Raw genomic sequence first — 13,963 nt, 5'->3', positions numbered from 1 at the left:
TAAAGGTATTGAAAAGAGAATACACTATTAGCATAACGGGAAGAATTCTTTTCACATTCACCCTAATGAGTGAATTAACCCACTAATTTTATCCTGTTGTGATTTTTTTTCAAAGTGAAGGTAGTCAAAAGCTGAAAGAAAAGGTGGGAGAAGTTGTAGAACCTCTGTCACAGGGATACTCAGAACTCAGCTGGACGAGGCTCCGAGGAACCTGACCTATTTGGCCCTGCTTTAAGCAGAGTGTTGGACCAGAGCCCCCCAGGGGATCCCCACAACCCCTGTCCTTCTGTTCTGTACTCCCAGTGCTCAGATTCTGCAGCTGCACTTGCCTGACCCAGATTCCTGTCCCCACCTTTCCCATCCCAGTTTTGACAACGTTGCACAGTATCACACAGAGATAAAGGAAACATCTTTACCATAAGGTTAACGGTGCAGCCAATTTTCTTATTTTCTGTTTCATCTCCTTTCATACAGTCCCTACAAAAGCAGAGCAATGTTGAAACACATATCTGCAAAAGAAGTCCTTTTAAAATAAATTTGAAGCTATCTTATCCTCCAGAGTTTCCTTGAATCACACACAGCAGTTAATCATATACTTTATTTTATGAAGTTCCTCTAAGAAAAATTTCCATATTATGGTTTAAAGGATGAGAACTGAGTGTCCTTTAACATGTCTGCACCTGAGAACAAGCCCCTAAAATGACCGCTACTTTATTTCTTACAAGAATCTGAACAAAAATTAGATAATAGTGGCCAAAAATCATCTGAATGAAATATCTACTATAAAAGTGAAACCGTATTATTTATCCAGGTGTTAATGTTCAGTGATTTCCTAATCAAAGGATTACCTTTCATAAATTCAGCTATCCAATGTAGTGTTGGCACACTGAGAGATGCAACCTGAGTAATTTAGACTGGATTACTAACTTTTCCATAGCTAAGTTAAAGCACAAGATTTATCTTTATTTTCTGGAATATTTTAGAAATTGTATCTATCCAAGCAATACAAAAAGTTAAAGGCTTCAGGAATTACTAATCTTAAATTGAAAAAGTCACATTCATTTGTGAAAGAGAGACAAAATTTTTAAAGCAGTGACACAGCAAACCGTCCTGAGCTCACACTACTGTGAGAGCCAACGGGCAGCTGGGCTCCAAGCCTCTGGGTTTCCAAACGCTGATGCAGTTCCCTGTTCTGTTCTGGGAATGAAAAAAACTGCTGTGTATTTAAAAAAAAAAAAAAAAAAGTCAATTAAAACCTGGTATCTGCTGCTCAATTAAGCATAAAAATGTATATCTGTGTATCAAAGTTGCGTTGATACCAAATTTAATTAAAAAAAAAAATGAGCTCCCTTGCATTCTCTTTAAATGTGTCTGAGATAACTGGTCGTGCACAGGAGTTGTACAGCAGCCAGAAACAAACAGGAGATTGGATCAAACTGCTAAGGATAACCAAATTAAAAAATTTAATTAAAAAGGCAGGGAGCAGAATTTGGGATTGCAGAATATCCGGCCTTAGTCCCAGGTTTTCACCTGTAATGAGCAGCAGCAAAAGAAAAAGTTATTTGAACTCTTTGTCAGTAGGTAAAAGATAGAAATATTTGGGTCAGTTCTATATAGTTTCAAATCGTCTGTCATTCCATAAAAACAGCTCCCAGTGTGTGTGTGTATATGCGTGTGCATGTGAAGTTAGAATATTTTCTTGTAACTCAGTCAAAGCTCAGCTTATTGACACAGTAGTCCTGCAAACTTCAGTCTAAAACTAAAGAAAAGCTGCCTAATTTACAGTGGAGTCTTGCACACGTGAGTCACCAGCTGACTTCTCAGACTCTCCTCAGGGGAGACGTTTGCCAGCCCTGCAGCTCTGGACGAGGCATTCAGCACGCCTTGGTTCAGCGAGGCATGTGAGATCATTCTTGCATTTAGCATCTATTTTGCTGAATTAGGCAAAATCATTTCAATGATAGAAGGAATGAATCATTTAGCAACCTGAATAAACCTTAGTACAAAACTTGCAAATTAAAAGATTTCTTTCTCTTTGCTATTATCAGGAACGAGCATACAAGAATGAGACCTGGGGCTCTAGAGACATGGAATTAGGATCTTTGCGCAGAGCCCAGCAGTGATGAGCTCACAGAATACTTGCCATGAGAGAAGCATGCAGCTTGATAAACAGTAAAAATATTCCCTGTAGAAAAGAAATTTGGTACTACCTCTTTACAAACTTCTACAACTTAGAATGTATTACTGTTGTTGCCAGATACCTATAGTCAAGTAGACGCTCCATGAGTCGAGTAACTGATGTAACAAAAGAGATTCCAGTCTCCCGCCATGTTTCCTGCTCAATCTTCTCCAGCAAACTGTTCGGAGGTGAAAGGACAGCAGATGAGGCTTCCAGGGAAATAGTGTTGTGCATGCAGACAGCTGCAGACGACTTATTTTCTCCCTCATAAACCAATTCATAGAATTACTATCTTACCTGGGATAAGGCCCAAAGAGCTGGGTTCTACTCCAGGAAGCATGAAGCAAAGACAAGGAAATTACAGAATTGACAGGAGAAGGAAAAATAGCTTCACATTGCCATTGAAAAATCTATGAAAAAGAGCAATGCTCATGGCAACAGTTGATTCCCACATTATTACCTGTGGCTTAAATACTGCTAACAGCAGTCAGAAGTTGGAAGGGAGTTTAAGCCTAACCTCTTCTTTGCACATCCCTACATAAATTTTCATCTCTAATCAGCAACCAACCAACCAACACTGAATCACAATTTATTTAAATTTTAAGTAACTAAAGGCAATCTTGTCCTTCTCAGCAAACTAGACAATAAGGGAGACAACTGTGAAGGATAAGTGAAGGCGAGAGTGAGAACACTGAGAATCATATTTAAAAAGTGAAAAAAAAAAAAAAAGCAAATTTACATGCCTATTTCCTCAGATTGGATCTCTGGTCAAGGAACTTGCCACCTGTATACTGCCAAGAGGAAGGAAATGTTGTTGGGTGTCATACATGTCCTCACAAGAGGCAAACTCTTCTGCACTGAAATAATTTCCAGCTGAGGGAGCCAGTTCCCATTTCAGCAGTATAGTTGAGACAGCAGAATTCAGGATCAACTCTTTATTTCACACAGCATTTATTAACTTTGTGGAATTGCGGAATTGCTTCCTCAAATTTCATATTGTTCTCAGAAAAGTCAGTAGCAAATATAAACTACAAGGTTCCTGGACTTCCAGGCTGTGTTTTTCGGTAATACATGCCGTCTCTATCATCTAAAAATAAGTAACAAGTTACAGTCCCTGACCTGAATTCTTGACATTTTGGGTAACAAATGTCTTCAAACTGGAGCAAAGGCAACGCACAATATTCTTCTTGCCAGGTGAATGATTAAAAAAAAAAAAAAGATATTTTATTTCCTTTATCCCTGAAATAGACTTATGTTATCTGTACACACAAAGTGCCAGACTTCCCAAGGCTGAATGTGCTCAAATCAAAACTGAATACATTTACATGCTTCCCAAGCACGGGCAGGCTTATCTAGCTCGAAAATGAATGAATGTGCAATTCTAAATTCAGAACTGCAAATACTGGTTCTAGCGAAACAAAGGTTTGTGCCTCAAACTGCCAGCATGCTACTGGGGGCCACACAAAATTGTCTGGAATAGACGGCTAAAATTCTGCTAATGATCTCTGCGGCTCAGTGGAATACTAAAAGATCTATGGTTAACTGCTTTGGACTCTCAGAGTTCCAAATAAGTCCATTTGAAATAAAGTAGGATCACTGGAAATGAGATTTGAAGACAGGTCAGTAATCAAAGATAACTAAGGGAAGAGTCTGATGTAAAGTCTTGAAGTGTATCCTCATGCGTTACTGGATTTTTGGTGTGGAAGGGAGTGGAAATACAGGCCGTGATGAACTCTGGAGGAAGCAACTTGCAACCGTTCAGCCAACCAAAACATGACCTTCAAAAATTGGAAGAAGCAAAGAAAAATGCTGAGGAAAATCTCTTTTGCAGTAACAAGGCCTGACTCTCTAGGTAGTACACTGTTTCTCTGAACAACCCTGAGGCCATGAGTTCACTTATTGCTATGTAAAAAAAAAAGGCACTGGCTCCTCTAGCAAATCAATTTTTGATGGGAGGATGATAACTACTTACTTCTGCAGCCTTATATTAGATTTTACAGAAAGATGACAAAGAAGAATTTAGGGTTTTATATTCTTTTCAGAATTAGAGGGATGTATTTCTATTTCAACAAGCCATGTCACAAAAAACTGCCAAAAACCCCTTACTGCTCTCTGTGCAGGTCAGCACCGCGGCTGCAGCGGCACAGATCACCACTCTGACCCTTTCACTGACCCTGCACCACACAGAGGGAGCAGAAACCGGCATAGCTTACAGCAGGCTGAAGAGTTCCCTGTAGTTCTCATCACCTTTTCCTTCGGATACCAGGCTGTCCAGCTTATCGATCAACTCAGCTTCCACCTGGATGAAGAAGTGATTGGTTACAAATTAGCTGTTCACGTAGAGGACAAGAGCTCTGAACATTAGGCGGACTGGAAGAATATTTTATTTCTCATGCCTTGGGGCTGCCCACTTCGATGTGTGGGCGATTTATTTCTCTGTGGCTCAGGTAAATGGACACACTTTTCTCATTTTTCAGTGAAACTGGAAGACTAAAACTGAATTATCCTTTTGCTTATCAGGGTCTAAGTGAACATCCCAGGGGAGGTAATGCTGCTGCTTCACAGGAATCTCTGACATTTATTCTCTTATCAAATGAATCACTCAGACACACTTTCTGTGAACCAGCGTGTCAGATAAACTATATCCTGTACTGTAACAGAATACTCATGCAGAGAAACTAATTCATGGCGTGATCGCCACTGGCCTGCTGTGATGGTTCTGCTGGTAGGTAATTGATTTCCAGTCATCCAGGCTTCATTACACTGCAAGATTATTTGCTCATTAAACCCCGTTTCGTCACACCTCTCTATGATTATATCATGCATTTTCTTTTCACACTTCTATAAAAGGCCACAACAGTATCATGCTTCTCTTCTCTTACAAAGGTTTTTGAGTATGTTTTCATTTCCTCCCCAGTCTAGTACATCCTTTTATCAAGTTTGATATCAGATATTCCCATAAAATTAATTCAAGTGCAGAAATCAACATATCTAACATTAAACAAAAAAAAATTTAGGTAGCCTTGGAATTCTTGTAGAAAACATACTTTCAGTACTAATGAAGACAAAGGTTCCTAAGGGTTCAAACTGTTTGTAGAAATATGGCTTGTTTTTATTTAAAGACAAGCATAGTTTGAGTTTCTCTGTGTTCTTCAGCTGCCAAATTGCAAAGGAAGTAAAGATGAGAAGGAAAAGCAAATCACCCGGTGGCACACAAATGGAATTGGTGCTCTTGTCGCTGAAATCATTAAAGGGAGACCTGATTTAGTCCATGAATCAGAGTGCATTGTTAGCCAGTACTGCTGCACAAATAACCTTGTTAAAACATGAGCTACTGAAGAAAATAAAAAAAAGGGCTTGAAAATGAATTTCCAGGAATTTTATGTTTTCTGACAACCAATTTTATTCAAAAAGCAAGGAGAAGCTAAAAATTAAACCCCCCTATCCCCTTCTGTGCTTGTGATCTACAGTGACTTTACAGAAATCAGTAATGCATCTGTCCAGCTGCCTGGCAGTACACGGGACAGCAAATCACTTCCTGGTTCCAGCAGCTTACGTTAATAAGGTTTAATACATCTTGTGCTATTTAACTATTTATTTTATTCTCACTAATACAGATGATTATTCTGTCTTTAATCTTAGAAAGTTACGATATATGCTTCATAAAACAGTGTGGCAATTTGCTCCACAGGTAATTTAAGAAATATTTTTGGAGCTCTAGTTTAGAATATATTAATGAATATAAAAACAAAATGAAGATTATGAAGAGTTCATCTTGATACAGAAAGTATAAACAGATCCAGAAACTTAAGATGACTGTAGGTACTTTATAACTGTAAATGCCAGAGCAGGGACTGTTGTATTGTTATGCTAAAACAGCAAAAAGGACCATGATCAAATGCTACTGTAATAATAATAGTAATAATAACAGGAATAATCAAAGGAGTTGAAGAGGAAGAAACAACTTAAGCTCCTGGCAATACTTTTCCACACAGCCTTCAACAGGTCAGGTTATGGGAGGGGTCTGTTATTCTCAATAGATTAGATCTGGCATTTTAACGAGATTGTGGATAATAAATAAACATGTGAATTATAATAAGTTAAATAAAAGCATTTACTACTTCAGAGCACTTGTCTGCAGGTACTTGTCCTCAGTATTGCCCCAAACACAGGGACAATGATGCACTGTTGTCTGAGGATCCAGTCCAAACTGATCCTTCATTATTAATACTTTGCACTTCAAGGATCTGTTTTGCAGTGGAAAATTTAAGCAATTCTCTGACCATGACTGGGCAACAAAACAATGAAGACTCCTCTCCCCAGTTTGCAATCAGAGCTCACAGCAGGTGGAAACTACAGAACTGTTGCTGGGCAAAACCACTCCAGGAGAGCTGCTACAGCTTCTTAAAGAATATACAGTCACAAAGTCTGTTTCAAAGCATGGTATAATTATTTCATTATACAATATCACTTCCTAGCTTGAAATTAAAGGCAGAGAAGCAAAGTACTTTCACAAATACTGGCTAAATCTTTACATCTCCATTTTTGCTTCTCAGTTTGACACATTTAATGGTTGACTGATCACCTAAGTGGAGCCAGTGAGAGCAGTGAGAGCCCACTACTTAAAATTCTCTTCCTCACCTCCAATGTGATGATGGGCATTTTGCTTCTCTTCTCTACATTCATGGGAAATGCAGCCTGCTGTAAAGTACACTTTTTAAATAATCTGGGGAATCTTGTAAGAGTTTGTGAATTATGCTGCAAATTTTCTATTTTCATACATTTACATGATATCATCCTCACAGTAAGAAACAGATCAACAGATACAAACTCCTTGCTTCCAGCTGGACACTGCAGATAGACAGAGCAAGAAAAATAATACCACAAATGCTTGGGAAGCGACTTCACCTGTTTGAAGTTGCCGTTCTTTCTCTGCTCCCAGTCCATCATGTCATGGAAGATGGGGATCATGATATTTCGGACTTCTGGTTGTGGAACAAGTGTAACACCAAGAAAGGGGCCAATCATTCCCGGAATAAAGTGAATCTTATGCTCACCTGTACAACACAAAGCAACTATAATTAAATAAAAGCCTTTGTCATGTGTCACTGAGAAAATGGGGAACTCCTGCAATAATGACATACACAAAGTAGTAGGTATTAGAAAATCAAACACATTCTTTGCCTGAAAGGACTGGAAAAACAATATTTACTTTACACCGTTCCTTGCAAAGTCTCTAAGAGCATTTTTAATTTCACTGTGAAAGCCTTCAGCAAAAATTATCAGTGCATTTTACTTGCAAAGGAATTCAAACTGTCAAAAATAACCAATCCAAAACATACCAACGAGGGGAAAAGAGGCCACGGATATTTCTAATTTAGGAAGATTTTGAAAGGGCTGGTGAGAACAATCGTGTTTAATGGAACATATTTAGATTTCAAAGAACTGTAGAGCTCTTCATCCTCAGCGCTATGGGAGTCTCAATTTCATACCTGACCTTGACTTAGGACCAAACTGCATTGCTGCTCAGCACCAGAAACCCACGGCATTTCGCTAACAATCTCTTCTGTGGCATGCTTACTGTGCAGTCGCAGGGAATAAATCAGAATAGCTGTAATCAGAACAACATTCAACGATGCGTATCTGTATCTTCGTATTTATAACAGGCTTCTCGCTTCTCATCTGAATTTGTCTAGCACCATTTTCAGGTTATTTGATCTCTGTTGCACTGGAGAACCTTCTGTTCTCCACACAGATGCTTAGAAACTGTGATCAAGTCTGGCTGCATCATCCTAGTTGCGCAATACAATTCAGTATTTTATAATAAGGCGTTTTCTTACTTCTATAGCCATCTTCCTGACTGTTCTCTGAACTCTGTCCAACCTGTCTTTGGTTTTGTTCTTCTTTTGTTTTTCTTTTTTTCTTAATGAGCTGTAGAAGGCAGGACCCAGCAAACTATTCTAGAATCAACTGCACTTATGAAAAACCTGTGGCAGTAGTACCATCCCTCTTCTCTTACTCAAGATTCTTACATATTTTCTCAAAGATTATGGTGTCTTTTTTTACTCATGGCATTTTGCAGGTAGCTCCCATTCAGCTAATTATTAGCGTGATACATTTGTAGTCTCTGTTTTCTTGAATAGCACTCCTACCTATATTCCTACATTAAAAATGTTCATATTTGGCTTTTTTAACATAACGCTTGCAGCCACATTATCAAGTTATCCAACCTGATTTGTATCATTCCTTTGCCCTCTTAATGATTTACCTGCTCTCAGAGCTTTGTATCATTTGTGATCTCTATCAGCAAACATTTTTTATTTTCCTCTAGAATACCACATCCTTCCTTTTCCTCAAACACTTCCACAGGTATTCATTTTTGGTCCTTGATGGAGACAGGATACTGGCCAGCTGGATTTGCTCTGATGCCGTAGAGATGTAATTTGGCTCTTCTATTAATAAAATCCTGAATTACCTGAAGCCAAGACTGCTTCAGCACACTTCTAAAAGCACAAGTCCTAGATGAAAATTCTCCATTTACCTTTTGAGACCTGTGGCAAGATATATTTTTCCCCATCTTGTAACATGCTTTATTTCTTAATAAAAACATGTAGGAAAAGGTCAAATGAATTGCAGAAGTTGAAATTTTATCACAACCATTGCATTATTGTGGGCAGGGTTATTGTGAATTTTGTTATTTTGTGTAGTTTCTTTAATTTCTCTTTTCTTTTTAAATTGGCAACATAGAATTTGTTATGCATACCAATACCTGAAGATACCAAAAAAGAACTTTACTGTATGCCACTTCTGGGCTTTATTATCAAACACACATACCTATAGTTTTGAATCATGACAACTTTTGGCTTTTGAATCATCTACAAAATTATAAAGTTGGTTATAGCTGTGAAAAATTCAATTTCTGCTTTACAGATATGGATTAGAGAAAAGTCAGAGTGTATCTCCATATGAACCTGACTGCGGCACAGTCGAAGGGATTAGAAAAAGCTGGGTTTATATTTGCAAATACATAAAAACTGTCACTGACGTGTCAAAACAAGCCAAACATGCCACTTCCACATATGACAAGAAAGCATTCGAAGTCATAGGAACGTATTTCAGATAAAAAAGTATGAGTGCAGAAGAGAGCTTTTGGTGGGAGAAGAGAAGCGTTGCTTGGTTTTACAACTCTTAAGAGAAGTTAACTATTCTATGATGCTAAAAAAAAATTTCCAGCAGAAATGCAGGGTTACTTTGGCTTTGGTTGTTAGGGCAGAGGAAGGAGACACATACCCAGGTTCTGCCACATGCTGAAGAGCTCATATGCCATCATCACCCTCATATCGCCATATCTGAAAGAGAGGAGATAGACGACTACCTAGCAGAACAAAAACTGGCAAGGCGGTGATGTTAAAAAACAATAAAAATGAAATTAATATTTAATTCAACATAAGAACGTCAAACAACTCAACTAATCACTGAACACTGCATGAGGACACCTACTTATTTATTTCCCAAGCATTTCCACACCCCAAGTTCCATAATAAATCCCAGAGACTTGTGGCAGTAAAAGAAGTCTAAATTTCTGAGGTGGCAGAAGAGGCGGGGAACCCAACAAAACGTGTTCTTACTTATCCAGAATCTTCTTCCTCTTAGCTGGTGTGGCATTTTCTAGTTGGAGACTTGGCTGGTTTATAAACAGAACTGCCAGGCTGAAATACGAGTTCCACACCTGTGACACAGGAAGGAGATTTTATAACATTACATTCCAAGGAGTAAGTTTGAAACAAGTGTAGGAAGACAAATGTTCCTTTATATATAGAATGAGACTGTTCCTTTTTGTAATCAAGACATAACTTAATCAATATGTATCTTAACTATTGAGAAACTAAACTCTTAAGGATATCAATGGATTATTTAAATCCTGGCAGGAGCTAAAATTAGAAACCCCAAGAAAGTAATGCCACTGGGCTTTCCTCTTAGCACCAGAGTTCAAAAATGAACAAATTTGATGGCTTCAGTGAAGTTTTAGATTGTTTTTTCTGTAGGCTAAACAGATTTTATCCCTCGAACGAGAGCCCTATAATTTAGTCAGTTTTCCCAAAGAAATGAGGCCTGGGCCGTCAATGCCGTGTGTACACGTGCCTTGGTACATGTCTGGCAGCTTTCCCTTAGTAACACTGAACTCGCTTATTTTCAACTACATCAGACAGAGGGAAAACACTCTCTAAGATACTGTGTTCCTCCAAGTTTTAAGTCAACAGTTCGAATGAGCCTCTGGGAGAGGAAGATCATGAATGCCCCGACTGCAGGGAAAGCATTGCCCAAATGTACATTTTATCAGCCATGAAAGTGTAAGACAGCATGCTTCATTAGCTCCACTGCTTAGGAAGATACTTGTTCCCTTTATGAGGGGCTCTTTTTTTTTTTTTTTATTTGATACCAGTGTTTCTCTTCTACTTCCCCACGATTCCACAGCGGATCCAAATTCCTGACTTTTATCAGTTAGGTCATCTTCCTCACTTCTCACAGGTACTCAAATAAATGCTGCAAATATAATCAACTAATGTAGAGAACAGCTCTTGCTCCTTTGTTACTGCTGGTTTAAAAACATGCCATGACATTTGCTCAGTATCAATTCTTACTTTAAAATCAAAGTCCGTTTCCGTGAAATTCTTATGCAGTGCAGAAGACAGGTACTGAACTGTTGTAACTATGATACTGCAGGCAGAAACAAACAAACAAACAAAAGAAGACAAAAAAAAGAGAACATTTGAGTCTGGAGTATAACATATTACGCTGGTTTGTGGTGATGATTTTGCTATACCTACAGAGATGGGTATTCTTCAAGCAGTCGCTGCTAGATTCGCATAGAAGTCCCCTACCTTTCTGTGTTTTAATAAACAGTTTGTACTAAGTGATACAAGATTAAGAATTTTCATTGTTATTGTAACTTAGGGAATTTTCACAGGTGCATTTAAAATCCTGTCTATTTTGTATGGCTGGGCCATATTACCTCCAGTGAAATGAAAGAATACGCTCATCTTTCTCCTATATTAAGCAGATTTTTTTTTTTTTTTTTCCAGAGAAGAGCAGCTGAAGAAGTTTGAGCTATTTTCATTCTTGGCTATATAACGGTCCTTTATCTGGCTCACACTTCAACTCAACATATTTGTGAGTATTTTGCCAATTCTGGATTCCCTGGTATTTTTTGTAGGTGGCTAAATACACCTTAGTGAAAGGCAATCAAGGCATGTGGTAAATTCAGGCATTAATAAAGAGCATGTAGATAAGGCAACAGTAGTATCAAAAGAAACAGCGTATCTCTGATTCACACGAAAGCAACACTTCCAGTAACGCTGCTGAACGTACCTATCAGGTTTACGGCAAAACTCTGCCAAGGGGAACTAGACAACCTACAGCATCTGAGGGAACTACTCTGTTCATGTGGGTTTTTCTTTTCTTACAGATCTTCATTTAATCTTTCCACTTGAAATCCTGAAATCCACTTCTTTCCCTTTTCATGAGCACTGTGACCTCCCAGAGCACACAGCTCAGCTGAGCAGCCTTGAGGGAAACTTCCATGGTGTCCTCTTGTAATGGGAACCCCTCCAGCTGTCAGTTAGTCAGTAGTAATTCTATAGCTAGTTTATCTAAAGAAACAAGAAACTAGTAAATAATTCCAGCCACCCTGTGTTCATCACACTGCTGCCATTCCAAACAGCACAGTACTTAACCCATCAGAAGCAGGAAAAGTAGAAAAAATTAAGCATTAAAATGGTAGATGACAATTTAATTGAGAAAAAGCTCTGTATGTAATGCACTTGGTGTCATCACTAGGGTCTGCTCCTCCTTTTCTAAAATAACTGAGTCCTCCTCCTAGGTAGGTTAAAGAGTGATCTTTATGGGAAGAGACAGACATATAACGTAGTAATTTGCTGAGAAAGGGGGCTGAGAGGCCTGGCAGTTAACAGCACTTGGTGTGGGTAGCTGTTCCTTGCCATGGGTTACGACAGCTGCTGCGCCGCACTTACCCTCAATGCAGCTACTTCAGCGTTGGGTTTAAACTTTTAACTCTGTTACCTCTGCATACTGGTAGCATTTAAAAAACAAAACAAATACAGAAGGTCCCAGTTTGGTCCAGAGTGCTAAAATAACTGCGGAATGAAGACGAGCGCTCCAGAATCCCTGTTGCTCACCACATCTCGGTGTGAGGAAGCACACTGCATCACAGGTTATAACTGCCCAGCTGAGGAGACAGCATTCTGCTATAGAATGTCAACAGTTATACCCGCTCCTCTACTTACTTGCTGGTGAGCAACCTCATCACCATCCAGTCTCGAGGAAAGACACTCATTTTCATCAGGTTCCGAAATACACAGAAAATCTTCAGGAGGAACTCCTGTCACACAGGGAAAAAAATAATTAAAAAACCACCAGCAGCTGCAGATTAATCTATTTCCTTGATTATAAGGAAGACAGTTAAGCCAAGTGTGCTCCACTTGAGCTTTGTGTCACTAGGCCATTCACCTGAAAACACAGAAACAACATATACTGGGATATGGCTTTGTTAATTTTGTATGTGTCTAATACGTACTAAATAAGTTGCATCTGTCTTAAATCTTAACTTCTACAGTGAGATGAAAAACTTCCTTGTGTGCATAATCATCTATAACTTCTCGTATTATCATCTAGAGTTCCAATGTCAATTTGCAGCTATTTTCAAATATACTGGAATCATAATCCTTTATTTACGTGTTCAGTTAATTACGGTATCTGTCCAAATTTCTTTGCAGTTATGTCACAAATTTGAACCCCCCCCCCACTCAAATCCAATAAAGCTCCTACATACGCTTTTAAAAATAGTAACAGAAACCCCCATTTCTGGCAGTATGCAGCAGAAAAGATCTCCTTAAAAAGATTCAAGCTGACTATTTGCTTTCCAGAAATTCCCCAGACCTGAAGACATTTCTGGTTTTTGACTACCTGCACCTCTACGCCTATAAAGAACTTCTGCAAGGATAAAACGTGCTAAGTTGTTGGCCTTGCAAACTACGATTTTGTTGCTTTGTTTTTCTTCTCACAAAATGAAGGTAGCACAGAAAGTGGCAGCGCGAGGTCTCTTCAAAACTGTCCTACCATTATGCCTTAATGCCGGGGAAAGGAGAGGGGAAGATTAATATCTTCTTGTAACTGAGCTAAGAGTAAAGCATCAGAAGCTCCTTGATTTTTGGCCTCATTTTTGCCTAGATGTAACAGTGATAAGTGAACATAATGCCTTTCCACCCAAGAAAAAGTATTGGAAATTATTATTACAGCAATATTTGAAGGAAAAGAAGTAATATATTTTAATTAGGTCAACTGATAGTTGGAAAAAAAAGTTGGGTATAAAAATCTTCAGCCTCTGTAATACTCCTGAACATATCCTTAGGTTGTCAGAGATATAACAGTGTTCTTATGGGTGTAAAGACAAATTTAGTTCAATGACAAACCTTTTCACTGGTCTGACATAAGAACTGTAGTTTAGATACCTTTTAAAAATATTTATTAACAATTAATATGAATTAATGTACGAAGTAGTTTTCCTATGAGCAATTCAAAAGTTACCTGAAAGGTAGTGATCTCAGATAACTATCAACCTGAGACACATTGAACCCTTCAACCTAGAGGTAAGAATTCTATCATCCCAAATTTGTCTCCCTGATTTATTCAGCCTCTCTACATGCACATGAAATAGTTAGAAGCTGAAAGCCTATTCAGAGAGGATTTCTCACTCTTTCTCCATCT

General features: G+C 38.5%; 1 protein-coding gene across 23 annotated transcripts in view; it reads right to left on the bottom strand.

Moving 5' to 3' along the window:
- Positions 1-13,963, bottom strand: part of DOCK3 (dedicator of cytokinesis 3) — a 220,321-nt gene that overhangs the window by 35,162 nt on the left and 171,196 nt on the right. For 22 of the 23 annotated variants that reach the window (XM_074603250.1, XM_074603258.1, XM_074603251.1 and 19 more), the window contains 9 exons: positions 12,484-12,578; positions 10,822-10,897; positions 9,808-9,908; positions 9,470-9,528; positions 7,088-7,236; positions 4,393-4,478; positions 2,477-2,503; positions 2,262-2,357; positions 417-477 (listed from right to left, as the gene is read on the bottom strand). In XM_074603250.1, the coding sequence (XP_074459351.1) occupies positions 417-477; positions 2,262-2,357; positions 2,477-2,503; positions 4,393-4,478; positions 7,088-7,236; positions 9,470-9,528; positions 9,808-9,908; positions 10,822-10,897; positions 12,484-12,578 (750 nt within the window). The remainder of the gene's footprint in view (positions 1-416; positions 478-2,261; positions 2,358-2,476; positions 2,504-4,392; positions 4,479-7,087; positions 7,237-9,469; positions 9,529-9,807; positions 9,909-10,821; positions 10,898-12,483; positions 12,579-13,963) is intronic. The other variant, XM_074603252.1, reaches the window with a different exon arrangement.

The sequence above is a fragment of the Larus michahellis genome, chromosome 10, assembly GCF_964199755.1.
Source record: "Larus michahellis chromosome 10, bLarMic1.1, whole genome shotgun sequence".
Taxonomy (NCBI): Eukaryota; Metazoa; Chordata; class Aves; order Charadriiformes; family Laridae; genus Larus; species Larus michahellis.
The sequence above is the reverse complement of the archived record's forward strand: the minus strand, read 5'-3'. Positions and strand labels throughout refer to the sequence as shown.